The 15,075-nt window shown below is 46.6% G+C and overlaps 1 protein-coding gene across 1 annotated transcript; it reads left to right on the top strand.

Moving 5' to 3' along the window:
• The first annotated feature begins 1,012 nt into the window (after positions 1-1,012).
• Positions 1,013-14,839, top strand: LOC104910041 (24-hydroxycholesterol 7-alpha-hydroxylase). Its single transcript, XM_010708150.2, has 8 exons — positions 1,013-1,162; positions 2,753-2,851; positions 4,327-4,417; positions 5,181-5,314; positions 6,208-6,303; positions 8,056-8,144; positions 11,341-11,428; positions 12,932-14,839. Exons 1-8 carry the CDS (start codon positions 1,013-1,015, stop codon positions 13,001-13,003), a joined length of 819 nt encoding a protein of 272 aa, XP_010706452.2. The 3' UTR covers positions 13,004-14,839.
• Positions 14,840-15,075: the final 236 nt, after the last annotated feature.

Raw genomic sequence — 15,075 nt, 5'->3', positions numbered from 1 at the left:
TGAGCACTGTGGGCCTTTGCAACCCAGGCCATTCTGGGATTCTATGATCCTCATCAGCATTTTTTGTAGCCATCTTTTGTAGCAGTATTTCCCATGTCTCGTCATTGGCCACCTGTTTGTCCAGACTCTCTTTCAGTTTATCAGTGAACTGCATGTAGGGTTCACCTTGCCCCTGCTTTATGCTGGTAAATGAACGTTGGGTCTTATCTGCATCAGGGACCTTTAGAAAGGCACCAGGGGCTGTCTTTGGATTGGTCTAAGGCCACAACATTCAGTTGTACTTGAGCCATTGTGGCAGCCCTGAGCAAGGCTTCTGTACCAATGACTTGTAAAGGGTCCCCATTTGGTCTATCTGGATTCTCTGTTGCCTTTTGTTGTGCAGATTCTCTTCAAAAGCATGTATTGAGTACTTGTTAAAATCAGTTGTGCCAAGGCCTTGTAATCACGAGGACAAAAACTGTAACTTCTCATAGAGCTCAACAGATTGCTGGTATAGGGGGAGCCCAGCCCAAATTCAAGGGCCACTTTTCTGAGCTCTTTTATTTTTGAAAACTTATACCCTCCCATCTCTCCTCTGGGACCCTTCTCTGTGCTTTCTCACACCTTTGCTTTTTGCTGCTGGTCTGACCCTGGGTTACACTGCTGCAGAGCTGACCTTGGGTAGAGGCAACCAGAACCCAAGGAAATTGCTCGCAGAGCTCTTAGGGCCACAGCAACACCTTGAGTACCTCAGAGTCGCCTTCAGAGAGAACTGGGGATGCTCTGAAAATGAGGCCTTTATTTACTCAGAGGTTGACCAAAGGATCCAAAACCAAGATGAAAACCTCGGGTGGAGTGACTGGAAGTTCAGGACTCTCAACCTGGCTGCAGGGTGAGCCCTGGCCAACAGAAGGGGTTCAGTGCTGCTCCTCCATCAGCCAGCACTGCTGCCCAGCACAGTGATGCTCATCAGCTGGCTGCTGCTTTGGTGTTTTTGGAAGGAGACCAAGGAGTCCTTCTCATGAAAAAGGAAATGTTGGTTTGTGCTGCCTCGATTAAGTGCTTCTTGCTTGTTGCTTTTCTTTACAGGAACTGGTCTAAATCCAAAAAGTGGCTTCTAAAATTATTTGAGAAAGTAGTGTCAGATGCTGAAAGAACCAACCCTTCAGAGACCACATCCAAGGTAAACATCCGAGGCTCCGAAATAAGAGGACTTTGTTGTATATTCTGACTGAAGGAATGAAGGACACTATTTAAGTACTGGAAGAAATACACCAGATGGGTCAGCTTTTATAGATACACATTAATTGTCCAGTAATGCTGTTTCTTCCATTAACCCTTACTTTGTGAGCACTGCTGCTCAGTGTAGTTTGCCTCCTACAGTTCCAAGGCTTTCAGATTCTGTGGGGAGTTTGAAGCCAAAGGTTTGGTGCTGTGACCCATCTGTCCTGGGTTCAGCGCTGCAGTTACAGTGAGCAGCTGAAGGAAAGGGAAGGGCCTCTTCATCGGAAGAGGTTAGGTTAGATTAGGTTAGGTTGGATCTGAGGAGGAATTTTTTCCCCCAGAGGGTGGTGAGGCAGTGGAACAGGTTGCCCAAGGAGGCTGTGGATGCCCCATCCCTGCAGGCATCCAAGGCCAGGCTGGATGTGGCTCTGGGCAGCCTGGGCTGCTGGTTGGCGACCTGCACACAGCAGGGGGTTGGGACTGGATGAGCACTGTGGGCCTTTGCAACCCAGGCCGTTCTGTGATTCTGTGATTCTGTGATTCTATGATTCATTGCCTCTCGGGGGCACTGGGCTGTGCAATTTCAAAACCTTCCATGTACTATTTTTAAGCCTCGGTGTAGAGTGATGAGATCCTCCAGCAGCCAGATGAGCAGGAAAAAGGCAGATAAGTGGATTGGAAGGCAAGTACCCTAAATATTGCTTGTGTCAGAATGGTGATAAGTTGTCCTGCTGGTTATTCTCCTATGCCATGGCAGGAGTGCTGCTGGTGTGGATGACAGGTTTGAGTGGAGGCTGGCTTGGGAGTTTCCATCTACCACATGGTTATAAAACAGATCATTAAACAAACCATATTTTGGGGCAACTTTAAAAGCTTTGCATGCCACGGTTTCATAAAATAAATGAGAATAATGGAAAGAGACAGAGGGGAGGAGAGAGGATGGCAGGAATGGGACGTGCAGGGAGTAGGGGGTGCAGACTCAGAGTCTTAGGTGGGCAGGAACGTTTCTCTAAGCAAAAGCTGATGCTCAAACATTCTGTGGCTGCTGCAGCTGCAGAGAATGAATGTCGCGCCATGAAGGCCACTGGTCGGGTCAGTAAGGAACACCCAGAGCTGGACTCAGACCCCCACTGATGGACCATGGCAGGAGCAGCAAGAACGTCACTGCTCCTCATCCTGATGGTTCAGACTGGGTCTTGGGCTCTTCAGAGGGAAGAAGTGGAGTGGGAATGACGTAAGAAGAGTTTTTTCTTTGCTCCACACACAAGCAATGATGGGAAGTGGGGGAAGAAGACCCCCTGAAAGCACTGAGGGAATGGAGGTGGTGCGCATACTCAGTGGGGCTCTCACGGTGTGGCCTTCCCTGGGCCCTCTGCCTACAAGGGAGGCTCACTTCCTCTTAGCAGCTGTCATTGCTGTGCTTTGGGGCTGCTAACATCGTAACTAATGCTACTGCTTTGATGTTACCTCCTTGAATTCCACTAAATCATCCCCTAAGCTAGATTTCAGTGTATTTAGAGGAATACTTTGCGTTGTTTATTTATAACAGACACTACTTCAGCACCTCCTGGATAACTTGCAAGGAAAACATCTGGCTCCCAACTACGGTCTCCTGATGCTCTGGGCCTCCCAAGCAAATGCTGTCCCTGTGAGTACCTGGGTGGGAGCAAGGCCTTTCCTGCTTGGAAGCCTGCACTGGGGAAGCACAGTGCTTAACTCACAGGTCACCGTGCTGTGTGTATTCCAGGAAGAGATTATCACACCCACGTACATCACCACAAATACACCCAGGTTGCAGTGTCGCAGAGGCAGTGAGAAGAAAAGTTCGTCCTGTATTTTTCCTAGATTATAATGTCTGCATTGTAATGTTATGGGAGCTATTAAGCTGTTAAGGACAGAATCTTAGGCTGTGAAAAGCATTTAACTTCATTTTGAAACACTGTATTATAGCAAACACTGTATATTAAATATTCTGTGTAAAGTGCATCAAAGGAGGCACAAAGTAGGGTAACTTGGCCCGAGTGTAAAACCAGATGAGTGAGGTTGTTGTGCTGCATGAGTGCGGCCACGAATTCAAGACCAGGCTGGATGTGGCTCTGGGCAGCCTGGGCTGCTGGTTGGTGACCTGCACACAGCAGGGGTTGGAAGAACTGGATGAGCACTGTGGGCCTTTGCAGGCATTCTGTGATTCTGTGATACTATGAATGCCGGTGCTGTGTCAGGAGAAGAAAAGCAGTGGCTTGATGTTACTGCCACTTCAGTTCTGTCTGTGTTGGGGATGGATTTGATGGATAATGATAGAGGCTGTGCTAATGAGATCAGTGTATCTAACACAGCTGATTCTGACCAAAGCCATTTACTGGAAGTGCTCGGATGAGAATTCCGTAGTGGGAGAGCCATCCTTTATTTGCTGTGACTGTGAAGCTCTCTCAGTTACGATACAGCTGTGATTTAGAAAAAGATGACAGTGAGATACTTTCATATGTACTCCCAAAGGCTGTACCTGTAGCTTTTGTAGCTTGGCTAATCCTGCAGCCTGCCCTAAAGGAATGTGGTCCATTTCAGTGGGGTTTCTGCAGACCCACGTGTCGGAATAAGGGAGAGGCACGGCCTGCTGCCTGTTATCAGGATAACTGGCATTCCTTCCATAATGCTATCATGACTTCCTTCTGTAATATTCAGCTCTAAATAGACCTGCAGATATTTCGCTGTTTCTCAGAATAGTCACAAGGCTCTGGTGAGTGGAATGAGGAAAAAAGGCCTTTCACCTTCCAGGGGGATGTTTGAGAAGAAACCCTTTTATCCGAAACAACTCTGCTGATTTAGTAATTGGTTTTAACACCTCGTTACTTGAAATTAACAAGAGGATCCCGTGTTTCTAAGCTCAAAGCCACACCTACATAATGTTCAGTGGAAATCTGTACACAGCAGATGGACAGACCCAATCTGCCATGATCTGAGCCCTTGGCTGTAGATCTTTCTGGGAAGCACAGCTCCCCGTGTGCCCCAGCCACGAGAGGCACCTCCGAAAATTGGAGATGTTTTCTCTTTCCTCTCATAGCTACAAACATGCTGTGATTCTGTTCTGTGTTCCTGAGCTAAATTACTCTCATCTCTGTTTAGATTGCATTCTGGACCCTTGTTTTCATACTCTCTTATCCTACTGTTTACAAGAAAGTCATGGAAGACCTGACTTCTGTTTTTGGCAATGCAGGTAATGATTCAGATCATGGCCTTTGGAAACTCAGAACGGTGGCTCCACGTTGGCCCAGCACGCAGCACAGAGGGCAGTGGCTGGGAATAGTGGTTGTTGCTGATAAGGACACTACCAAAACCATGAGGTCCAGCTCTGCCTGTTCAGCCTGTGCTCAGGACTTATTTTTAAGCAAAAGCACTCTTGATGTTAATAAGAGAAGGCAGAAGAGCCATATGTACTCGTCTCTTCTTTCTACACCAATTATTTAGATCTAGTTTGTTTTTTCCATGCTTCGGTGGTAGGATCAGATGAGATCTTTCAGTTCAGTTTGGCCTCTTAGAATCACCATAGAGTCACCAAGGTTGGAAAAGACCTCCAAGGTCACCCAGCCCAACCACCCACCCACCACAGTATTTCCCACCAAACCACATCCCTCAGTAGCACACCTGCGTGGCTCTGGAGCTCCTCCAGGGACAGTGACCCACCACGTTGCTGGGCAGCCCATTCCAGCCCGTTCCTCTTCTGATCAGTGCCATAACTGTAGCTACCTTGGAGCTACTAAATTACTTTCAAAGGCTTTTCTTACCAATGTTGGACTCAAATTGTTCAGATCTTGCTCTCTTTATTCACTTGGAAATATAAAGGAAAGTTCTGGATGAAAACAATGTCCTGAAGGCTTGAGGAATTCTATCAGAAGGTCCAAAGCCAAACATATAGCAGGTATCAAAACAAGTGTGAAATGGCGTTTTAACGTGAAGTCTTCTTCCTCATACCCCAACAGGTAGGGATGAAATAGAAGTCTCTGAAGAGGACCTGAAGAACCTCCCTTATGTTAAGTGGTGCGCTTTGGAAGCCATACGGCTGAGGTCTCCAGGCGCAATCACCAAGAAAGTAATAAAACCAATAAGAATTCAGGTGAGCAGTGGGGTGTTGGTTGGCTTTGGGTGGTGGGTGGGTTTGGTTTGGTTCTGGTTTGGTTTTTTTGTTTTGTTTGCTTCAGAGGATGCTTTATGATTCTTCTAGAAGGAGCCCCTCTGATGGATGTAGATAAAATTAATAGAGATATTCCACAATCTTATGTGTGTGCTCTGTTTAGCATAACAGACTTAATAATCATTGTTAATTTAATCATTATTAATGTGAGTGTAGCTTTGCTCCTCTTTCCCACAGTTGTACCTTCGGTGATAAATTGAAATTAAATAGAACTGAACTGAGAGATATTGCACCAAAGGAATAGGGAATGGGAACCAGACCCAACAAATGTACGAGAAGGGACCACAAGGCTGTAATTGCTAAAGCTCCTCTTCTGTTTGTCCTCTTCATTGTCATGCAGATAAGAAAGTGCCTGCATTCAGTGCTCTGACAAATGAGCGTTAGGGAAAAACGCTCCCCCTCAAGGAAATGGCTCTCTTGCCCATTTAATAATGAATCCCATAAAGTCTGCTGTCCTACAAGGCTTCCTGTGAATTCCTTTTTGTCTTGAAAGAAGTGTTTAAGGAAAGATGCAGAAGGAATAAAATGACACAGTTCCATCAAGATGTGGGAAAGATAGAAATGAGGTTTCTGTTACTTGCACTGCTGACAATCTGGGTTAGGACAAAAGGTGTCTTTCCACATTCTCCCCCATTTGGGCCTCCCTGATGGGAGACGGGCACAGCACAAAGCAGCAGACATGACATGCCCACTGTGGCTTTGCCACCTTCCCGAGCCCTCTGCCAGGACCTTCTGCTGATGGAGGAGAACGTAAGCAGGGACTGCTTTGTTAGCTGAATTGTGATTTTCTCTTTGTTTTCTTTTCTCCCTTTCAGAATTTCACCATCCCTGCAGGTGACATGCTGATGTTGTCTCCGTATTGGCTGCACAGGAATCCAAAGTATTTTCCCGACCCAGAAATGTTCAAACCTGTAAGATGTCCCTCATAATATGAGGGTTTTGCAGTCTGATCTCCTGTTCACCTGTTACACCACACAAGCATCTGGCCATGCTGGCTTCAGGTTGGGTGCTTTCCCTCCTCTGAGCGGTGTCCTCAGGTGCAGAGATGTGTATGGGCAGAGGGCCCTGCAGGGATTGCCAGGACTTTCAGGTTCAGGTTTATGTGTCAGATAATACCAAACTACCTCATGTCACTCTGCTCCCGATTCAAAGCCCACCGTGGATGAACACCACTGACTTCACAGTTGAAACAACATCCCAGTACCCCCGTTCCCTGGCTCTTGTACAGCTTACCTTTGTGTTTCTTTGTGGTTCTTCGGCCCTTCCAGTCAGATGATTTCTGGTCGCTATTAGCTCTGCTAATTTAGCAGCTCATCTCGAGTTTCTTGCTGATTATTCCACCCCAGGTGGCCATGTGGGCAGGCTCGGAGCTGCTCTTTTTAGCACCATCCGCTATAGAACATTTGTCTTTTTTTAGAAATACATCAAGGAGTAATTGAAACAAAATTCCCCCTGTGGCCAGCTCTTCACCCATTCAGAATCCCTCTTAGCAGTTCCTGCCTCTCTGCAACCCCACACAGAAACTGATGCAGCAACTTATCTTTCTAATAACACTTTATTGCTGAAAACAAGGTCGCTTGTTTCGAAGTTCATTCCTTTCCCCATAGGAATAAGGCAGCTGCCCTTGGACGTTGCTTTGTTTCATCACCTCTGAGATCTTCGTCCTGCTTTTAATGGATTTTGATGTGAACAGATTTCCTCTTCAGAAAGCTCTAAAGAGCTGAAGCTGTATAGAAATCCCAAATATACAGTCATAAGATTCTGTCTTCTCAAAGGGCTCCGGCAGAAGCGATAGCTGCAAAAAGCTTAGCAGGTGTTACTGGAAGGCTTTGCTGGAGTTTGCTGAGCTTCAGGGGGTGCTCTGCTCGCCACTCAGCAGTCAAGCAGTGCACTTCTGCCAGTGTCAGTGCACCTCAGCTGCAGCCTGGCTGCTCTGCTGTTCCTTTCCTCCTGCAGCAGCTCAGGCAGGAACCAGGAGCCCTCTGGGTGCAGAAGCTCTTTTTGCTGCCATTGCCAAGAGTGTATTTTGTCACCCAGTGGCTCATCCCTGAGAATGGGGTGGTGTAATCCTTCCCTTCCCCTCGTGTGACATAAATACACCTTGGGTTTGTTGATGTGTAACCGAGGCTGGGATGCCCCGTCCATCCCTGGAGGTGTTCAAGGCCAGGTTGGATGGGGCCCTGGGCAGCCTGGGCTGCTGTGAGATGTGGAGGTTGGTGGCCCTGCATGGCACAGGGGGGTTGGAGCTTCGTCATCCTTGAGGTCCCTTCCAACCCAACCCATTCTGTGATTCTGTGATTCTAACATTTGGGATGTGCTTTGTGGGAAGGCGCTGCCTGGAGCTCACATCTTCATTGGCTTTTCAGTAACTCAAGCAGCAGGTTTAGAGAAATAGGGATATTGAGGAAGATGCTTTGTAGGGAAGCATCGTCCGGCATTTGGAGGCATCTCCGTGTGTTTCACATGGGATCCTTGCTTGTTTCCCTGAGTCACTGCTGGCTTTTGAGGCAGACTCCTACAGTACCAGGTTGAAGGCAAAAAATGGCATTAGTGCGATTTGGGATGGAGGATTAGCTGTTCAAGGTCATTTTTAGCCTGGAGAAATAAAGTTGAGTTTTATTTATATAAGTCTGATCTGGAAAAAAAAAAGTTTCTTCCCACAGGATCGTTGGAAAGAGGCAAATTTAGAGAAGAATGCTTTCTTGGACGGCTTTGTGGCATTTGGAGGAGGGAAGCATCAGTGTCCAGGAAGGTCAGTGAAACAGCTGGGGTTTATTTATTCCCAAACCCTGCAGAGAACAACCCTCCCGAGCTGGGCTCCTCTTACACTTGGAGATGCGCTGTTTTCATTGTTTCCCTTTGTCAGTGCTCTGATGTTCAGCACTATCTGGACTTTATTTAAACTAATTTGAAAGTGGCTTCTTTCCTGGAACAAAACAGGTGAAGGCACAATGGAAAAGCAGAATCTGAGATAAGTGTCCCAGGGGATGCTGCTCAGTGAGGATCAGCCTAACCCTGCTGCTGCCGAGGCCCCTTTACATCAAGGGAGAGTTGTTCCACTTAGAAACATGCCAGCTTACAGACACGGGCTTTAAGGTGCCGTAAGGCACTTCCAAACAAAGAACATTTCTCTGCACTGACACTCTCCATCCGTCCTCCACCACTGACATCTTTGCTAATCTTCAAATGTCTTAAATGATTCCTCTCTGTTTAAAGCCCTTGCTTTGCATTACGGCCCACACAACTGGATGATAGCTTAAATTGCAGATCCTGCCTCTGTTCCTTCCTCCAGCAGTGCCAGCCTCAGTGCTTCCTGCATTCCTTCTGCTGTTCTCTCTGTGGTCCCTCTTCCTGGAATGAGTCCCAAGGAGCCAGCTGCTCCACGTTTATGTGTTAAAACATCCCTATGCTCATTTCTCTGCCTTCAAACCCAATCTTCTTTAGGCAGCAAATAAACAAGAATCCTTAAGAGAAGTCAGTTTAACTCAAGAGCCCTGTGTGGAGCAGGGAAACCAGAGGGTGTTGTAAGGAAACCGTGCTCTTGAGTCTGCACCCCGTATCAGGCTGGACATGAGCACCAGGTGGACTTTGTGAAGGCATTGCACACATAAGCAATGTGAGTAAAACTGTTCAGGCTTGGCAGAGGAAAGTGCCCACTCACTGCTGTACCCCCCAGTTTGTACAGTGTTCTGAGCTGAATGTGAGCACAGCCTCACTGGCAGCGAAGGCAACAGCCGTGTTCACAGCAGGCACCCACAGGTCCACAGCATGCTGCCTCTGCTTGTTTAAAACACGGACCTTTGTCTGTGATCTGGCTTTTCTCTGGGCTCTGGTAGCATCTCTAAAGTAAGTTTGTGGTGAAAACGAAAATGACAGTGTCTCTGTATAGGCAACAGGTGGAGAATCACTTCAGACAGATGCTGTCCTTTCAGCCCCTTGGCCACACGGTGACACCTCCGCATCTTTTAGTAGTAATTCTGAGAGAGCAACGTGGTGGCCCTGGAAGAAAGGAAATTGAATCAAGGGTGTATCTGGATCTCAGCTCGCAGATTTCCGTGGTATAACTGAATCAAATAATGATATTTCAAGTTTAAGATGAGTTTTCATTTAATTCACTGCTGGCATTTGTAAATGAAGTGCACCAAACATTTTGTTTTACTCCTCGCATTGCAAAAGCTCATCATGAAATTAAAAGCTAATGCAATCAAACTGAAAGCTAGAAAATAACTTGTTAAATATCCTAGCAAAGTAGTGTGGGACGAGCTCCCAGAAAACCATTTCTGAACCTAAGGGAAAGGTTTGATGTCACTGAACCTGCAATGAGACTTCTGTCTGACCAGGAGAGCTCTGCTGGTGCAGCTGTGCTTATCTCACATGGATCTGTTGTCTCTGATCTTATGCTGACATTGTAAACCCTTCAGCACAAGAGGTGTCATATCATTCTCAGGCTCTGTTTGCTGCAGGATTCAATGCCTGGGTCCCAGCAGCACACAGGTATGTAGCAGCGTGCTGGAGACAGAAAGTACATCTTTGTCAAACCTCCTTAGCACTAAATAGAACAGGACTCAGAGTTTTTAGAGGAAAGCTGCTCAAGCACCCAAGACAATGAAAGACAAGTGGGAAGTAAAGGGCATTCTGCTGCAGGAGAGCTCATGGATTCTGACTGGGATGTGGCCAGGAGGAGAGGGGACCTCAGCCGTCTGTTAGCATCCTTGTGCCTCAGCATCTCTGCAGACAGGAGGAACGGCAGCCCGTTTGCAGCAGCACTTTGCAGTCTCATGGTGGGATGCAGAGGCAGGACTTCAGGCACCAGCAGCACCAAGCGAGCAGTGCAGGACTGCGAGGATCCCACCTTTGTACAGTGCTGCTGGCATGGAGTTTGGGCTAGGAAGTCCTGCCTGACCTGAGCTCATTTCCGTTCAAGTATCTCTGCTCTGCATTCCTCTGAGCTCAAGGTCACCAAAAGCATCCTATCTCAAGGTACTGCAATGTGAAATCACAGGGATAATTTGGTTCTCAAGCTATGTGAAAGCAAGCAAGCATCTTCTCACTGCAGGGTGCTGGGCAGTGCAGTGTGCAGATCTGAATGGTTCTGCAGGAGCTTTCTTGGGTCCCGTGGGGCTTATGAGCTTCCTCTTCACACCTACCAGGCCAAAGCCAGGCTGACGCTGTGTGCAGTCATGCTCTCTTCTCCCCAGTGAGTTTCCCAATAGCTGTTTTATCCAGCAGTTCTCACATACTGGAAAATAAACTGTGAAGAAGAGCAAGGTAATATTACTATTTTAAGCAGCTCTTTAAGATGTATGTCTAACTTCTGCAGTGAGTAATCCCATGAGCTGGCATAGACAGACGCTGGTGGCTGAATGGAGGATGTTCTTTACAGACCAGCATTTAAACATAATGGCTGGGAAGAGTTCACCTGCAGTTACTGCTGCAGTGTGACTGACTGAGAGCTTTCTGAGCATGTTGCAGACACAAACCCATGCCCTTGGGTTTATCCTGCATTTGAACACTGACGCACTGAGCACCAGCTCCCGCTGTCACATCTACTCTGATGTCACCGGGCTCCCAGCTGTATGACACAACTTTATATAGCACAATTAGTCATAGAGCCTCTTCTATATTTGACTGTGTGCTCAGTCCTAGGAAGTTATTTCAAATCAGTAAGTCTTAGAAGAACATCAATGTTTACACAGTGGAAAAAACCCTAATGCCAAGGAGTTGTTCTGAAATGGGGTGTCAGAGGGTACGGCTGCTCTGAAGTGTCACCAGGCAGAAAGGACAGCCACCATGTTGGCACTCTTCACTGGACAGCATTTTTTCCTACTGAAGGTAAATGCACACTGAGGCATGGAATGCACGATGTGCAAGAGGCAGCATGCTGCTGGTCTGATAACACGTGTGAGCTGCAGGATGGACACCCAGTGCTCTTCTCTCTTCTCTTGCAGATGGTTTGCTATCATGGAAATCCAGTTGTTCGTTGTGCTGTTCCTGTACAAATACCAATTTGTGCTTTTGGATGCAGTACCAAAGGAGGTAAAAGATCTGTGCCTTTTTTTGGCATTCCACATCTTTAAATCCTTCGGTCACTGGGCTCAGCTGAACAACCGTTCTCAACTGAGTTTATGTATAATGAAGCAGAGTGCTTTGAGGAGCATTAAAAAACATATAATCATTAATTTGATCTTAATTTTTATTCAGGAAACGCAGAGTAACTCCAGCAATGCAATGGGACTGTGATGTCTACACAAATGCATCTGTGAGACTATTTTATCTCATCGTTGCCTAAACATTACAGGAGATTTTACGATTTCTGCCACTCCCAGCAGCAATGAATACGCAGTTACATTATTAGTACTTACTGCAGGCATTAAATGAGATACAGCATTTTAGGGACGTGGCTCAGTGGACACGGTGGTGATGGGCTGACAGCTGGGCTAGATGATCTTAGAGGTCTTTTCTAGCCTTAATGATTCTATGATCCTTTGATTCTATCATTACCTGTGCTCTTCTGCTCCATTTTGACTGGGGGAAGAGAACCAAATAGAATCACAGAATCCCAGACTGGCCTGGGTTGCAAAGGCCCACAGCGCTCACCCAGTCCCAACCCCCTGCTGTGTGCAGGTCGCCAACCAGCAGCCCAGGCTGCCCAGAGCCACATCCAGCCTGGCCTTGAATGCCTGCAGGGATGGGGCATCCACAGCCTCCTTGGCAACCTGTTCCACTGCCTCACCACCCTCTGGGGGAAAAACTTCCTCCTCACATCCAACCTAAACCTCCCCTGGCTCACTTTAAAACCATTCCCCTTGTCCTGTCACCACCCACCCTCACAAACAGCCGTTCCCCCTCCTGTTTATCCACTCTCTTTGAAAGTTGGAATAGGGTAAGAATGAAGGAACAACCATGACACAGAGGGTTTTACTGTAAAGAAAGAGTGGCATCATCACTTCTTTCAGCTGCAGTTCCCTTCCTCGTTTGCACAGTGTCCCTTTCCAAACACCATGGCTCCTCACAAACCTGCTGTGAAGAGAACCTGCCTGCTGTCACAGCCTGAACAGGGACACATGCCCTGCAGCTCAACTGGAAAGAGAAGAGGAAGGGGTTAAAAGTGGCCTGGGCTTTGTGACGTTGTCCTTTAGGCTGGAAGTTGAAGAATCCTTGAAGAATGTGAGAGGTTGATCTCAAGCAGTAGTAGACAGCCCACCCACAGTAAGGAGGAAGGTTGGCTCTTCCTGACTGGTGCTGTGCTGCATGTCTGGGGCTGATTGTACATCTCCCACCCAGGCAATTATGGTGGTGAATGTACTCCAAACCATTCGGGTTTTTAAGATCTCATCTCCTCCCCTGCCACAGGAACTGGAATAAAAATAAAAAGTAAAGCTTTATTCAACTATTCCAGTGGAGCCAAGAAATATTCTCAGTATTTGGTCTTGTTTCTAAGACAAAAGCTCTAAGAATATGTTTATGTGTTAATATTAAAGCACGATGATAATTCCATTAACTGAACTAACTAAAATGTTTCTGTCAATCTCTCTGCAGAGCCCTTTGCATTTGGTGGGGACACAGCAACCCCTGACACCATTCCGGGTCCAGTATAAAGGCTGGGAATGAAGGGAGCCCAGTAGTGACTTACCTTTCTTTGCCTGGATGAATGGACTGTTGAGCTGCTTCTCTGCTCTTTGTATTCAAACAAGTTCTCTGCTGTTGCAGTTCTTAATTCCAGCTTTACATTGTGTACATGCTCTGTGTTGCAATAAGCCATGACAACACAGTCTTATCTATGCTCTTCTTCCCAGTTGCCTACCTCCTAGTACTGAAAAATCAAGCTCTCCTGCCAAATTAGTCACAGTCTAACTGATAGGCTAAACTCACCAACCAAACATTCAGGACAAAAACTGCTATGTCTGAAAATCCTGCAAGGAAGTGTTGCCAGAGGCAGCAGAAAAGCAGGTTCCTGCTTCCTGCAGGTGTCTTCAAGCCAAGGCCAAAGCTGCAAGCATGAGAAACAGCTGGGATGCTGTTCCACTGGAGCACCTTCCATTGCTGCTGAGTTTGATTCTGTCAGAACTGGTCCTGGCACGAATACCCAGTGACAGCTTGATGGCGGTGCTTGGCCGCAGTGCAGAGCGATGGCAAAAACACCATTGCTCTTCATTAGTTTGGTGGTCTAGAACTGAGAACCCTTTTATTTTTAACATGATTTGCAGAACACATTAATCAATCTAAAACTATTCAATTCTATGAAGAGTATCTGGTAAACGTTCAAGGAAACTCTCAAGTAAATAAGTTCAGAAACCGACGCTTTAACTGCTGTCAGATTTCATATACAATAATAGCAGACATGTATTTTTAGTTTTCTAAGTAAAGATTATTCATCATTTTATAAGTGCTTGCAAAAAAAACACCCAAATGGCCTTTTGGCGGTGGTAGGTATGGGAATAACATCCATAGGAAAATAACACACGATATAATTCACTAAATGGTTGGATCATCTCAGTTATGGATACTACAGTTTAACAATACCTGCTCTCGACAGCCAGAGAAGCCAAACAAGAACGTGAATTAAAGTGGCTTTGTGACTCTCCCTTTGAAATCCCAGCACTGCGTGACTGCCCTGTTGTCAATGGCCATCCATACTTTCCTAGGCAGGAAAAACCATGTGAGGTGGATTAGTAAAGTAGTGTGGTGGTCAGGTGATAGAGCTGAACGGGGTCTTCTACTCGGAAATAATTTAAAAGCTTCTGGGAGAGGGAAGCATAGCACTGCACCACTGGGACAGGGTTAAACAAATGTTGAAAGGTCACGGAAAGGCCAGGTTGGATGGGGCCATGGGCAGCCTGGGCTGCTCTGAAATGTGGAGGTTGGTGGCCCTGCCTGTGGTGGGGTTGGAACCTCATGATCCTCGAGGTCCCTTCCAACCCAAACCATTCTGTGATTGCAATCCCCTACACGCGATTGGATGAAGAATTTTTAAATTAGTATTTTTCAGATGTCTGTCCAGTCTGCTTTTAAAAATGGCAGAGCTGAAGTTCCAAAGTGATTGTTCCTCTCCTGATAGGAGGCTTCCCTGCAGGTCGATGGGGGTCACAATGAGCTTTTTATTCATGCTACTTGCTGTATGGAGCAGGAGGCTTTAAACCCAAAGAGAAAAAAGGAGCAGTATTTGGCCTATCTTTGTGTTTCTGTCTCCTTAACAAAGTACGGATGTTAAAGGGAGTGCAGTGGGTGTCCTGTGGCACCTTCAAAAATGAATTATTCCACCTCCAGATGCGGCATCCATCAGAGCACAGCCCTCAGCCCGGGCCAGTTGGGATGGTGTGTTGGCATTCATGTGGCCAGGAATCAGTGGCACCTATTTCTGAGCCACTGCAACAAATCTTAAGTCTTTTTAAGAAGAGAGCAAGTCTAGAGTTAGGAGGAATGAAAAATAAAGCTCTTTCAAACTAAGTTTGCTTTAATATTTTTTGGATTTTGTGGTACATTAGAACACAGATTCTAGAAGAAACAACACAGGTATTCCCACCACAGAAGGCATCCCAACGCTGCCAGACATTTTTGATGCTTTTCAGGATGGTAGAAATACTTTCATATTTTCACTGCAATGATAATAGAATCACAGAATCACAGAATGGTTTGGGTTGGAAGGGACCTCAAGGATGATGAAGCTCCAACCCCCCTGTGCC

Source organism: Meleagris gallopavo, chromosome 2 (assembly GCF_000146605.3).
Source record: "Meleagris gallopavo isolate NT-WF06-2002-E0010 breed Aviagen turkey brand Nicholas breeding stock chromosome 2, Turkey_5.1, whole genome shotgun sequence".
NCBI classification, from domain to species: domain Eukaryota; kingdom Metazoa; phylum Chordata; class Aves; order Galliformes; family Phasianidae; genus Meleagris; species Meleagris gallopavo.
The sequence above is the reverse complement of the archived record's forward strand: the minus strand, read 5'-3'. Positions and strand labels throughout refer to the sequence as shown.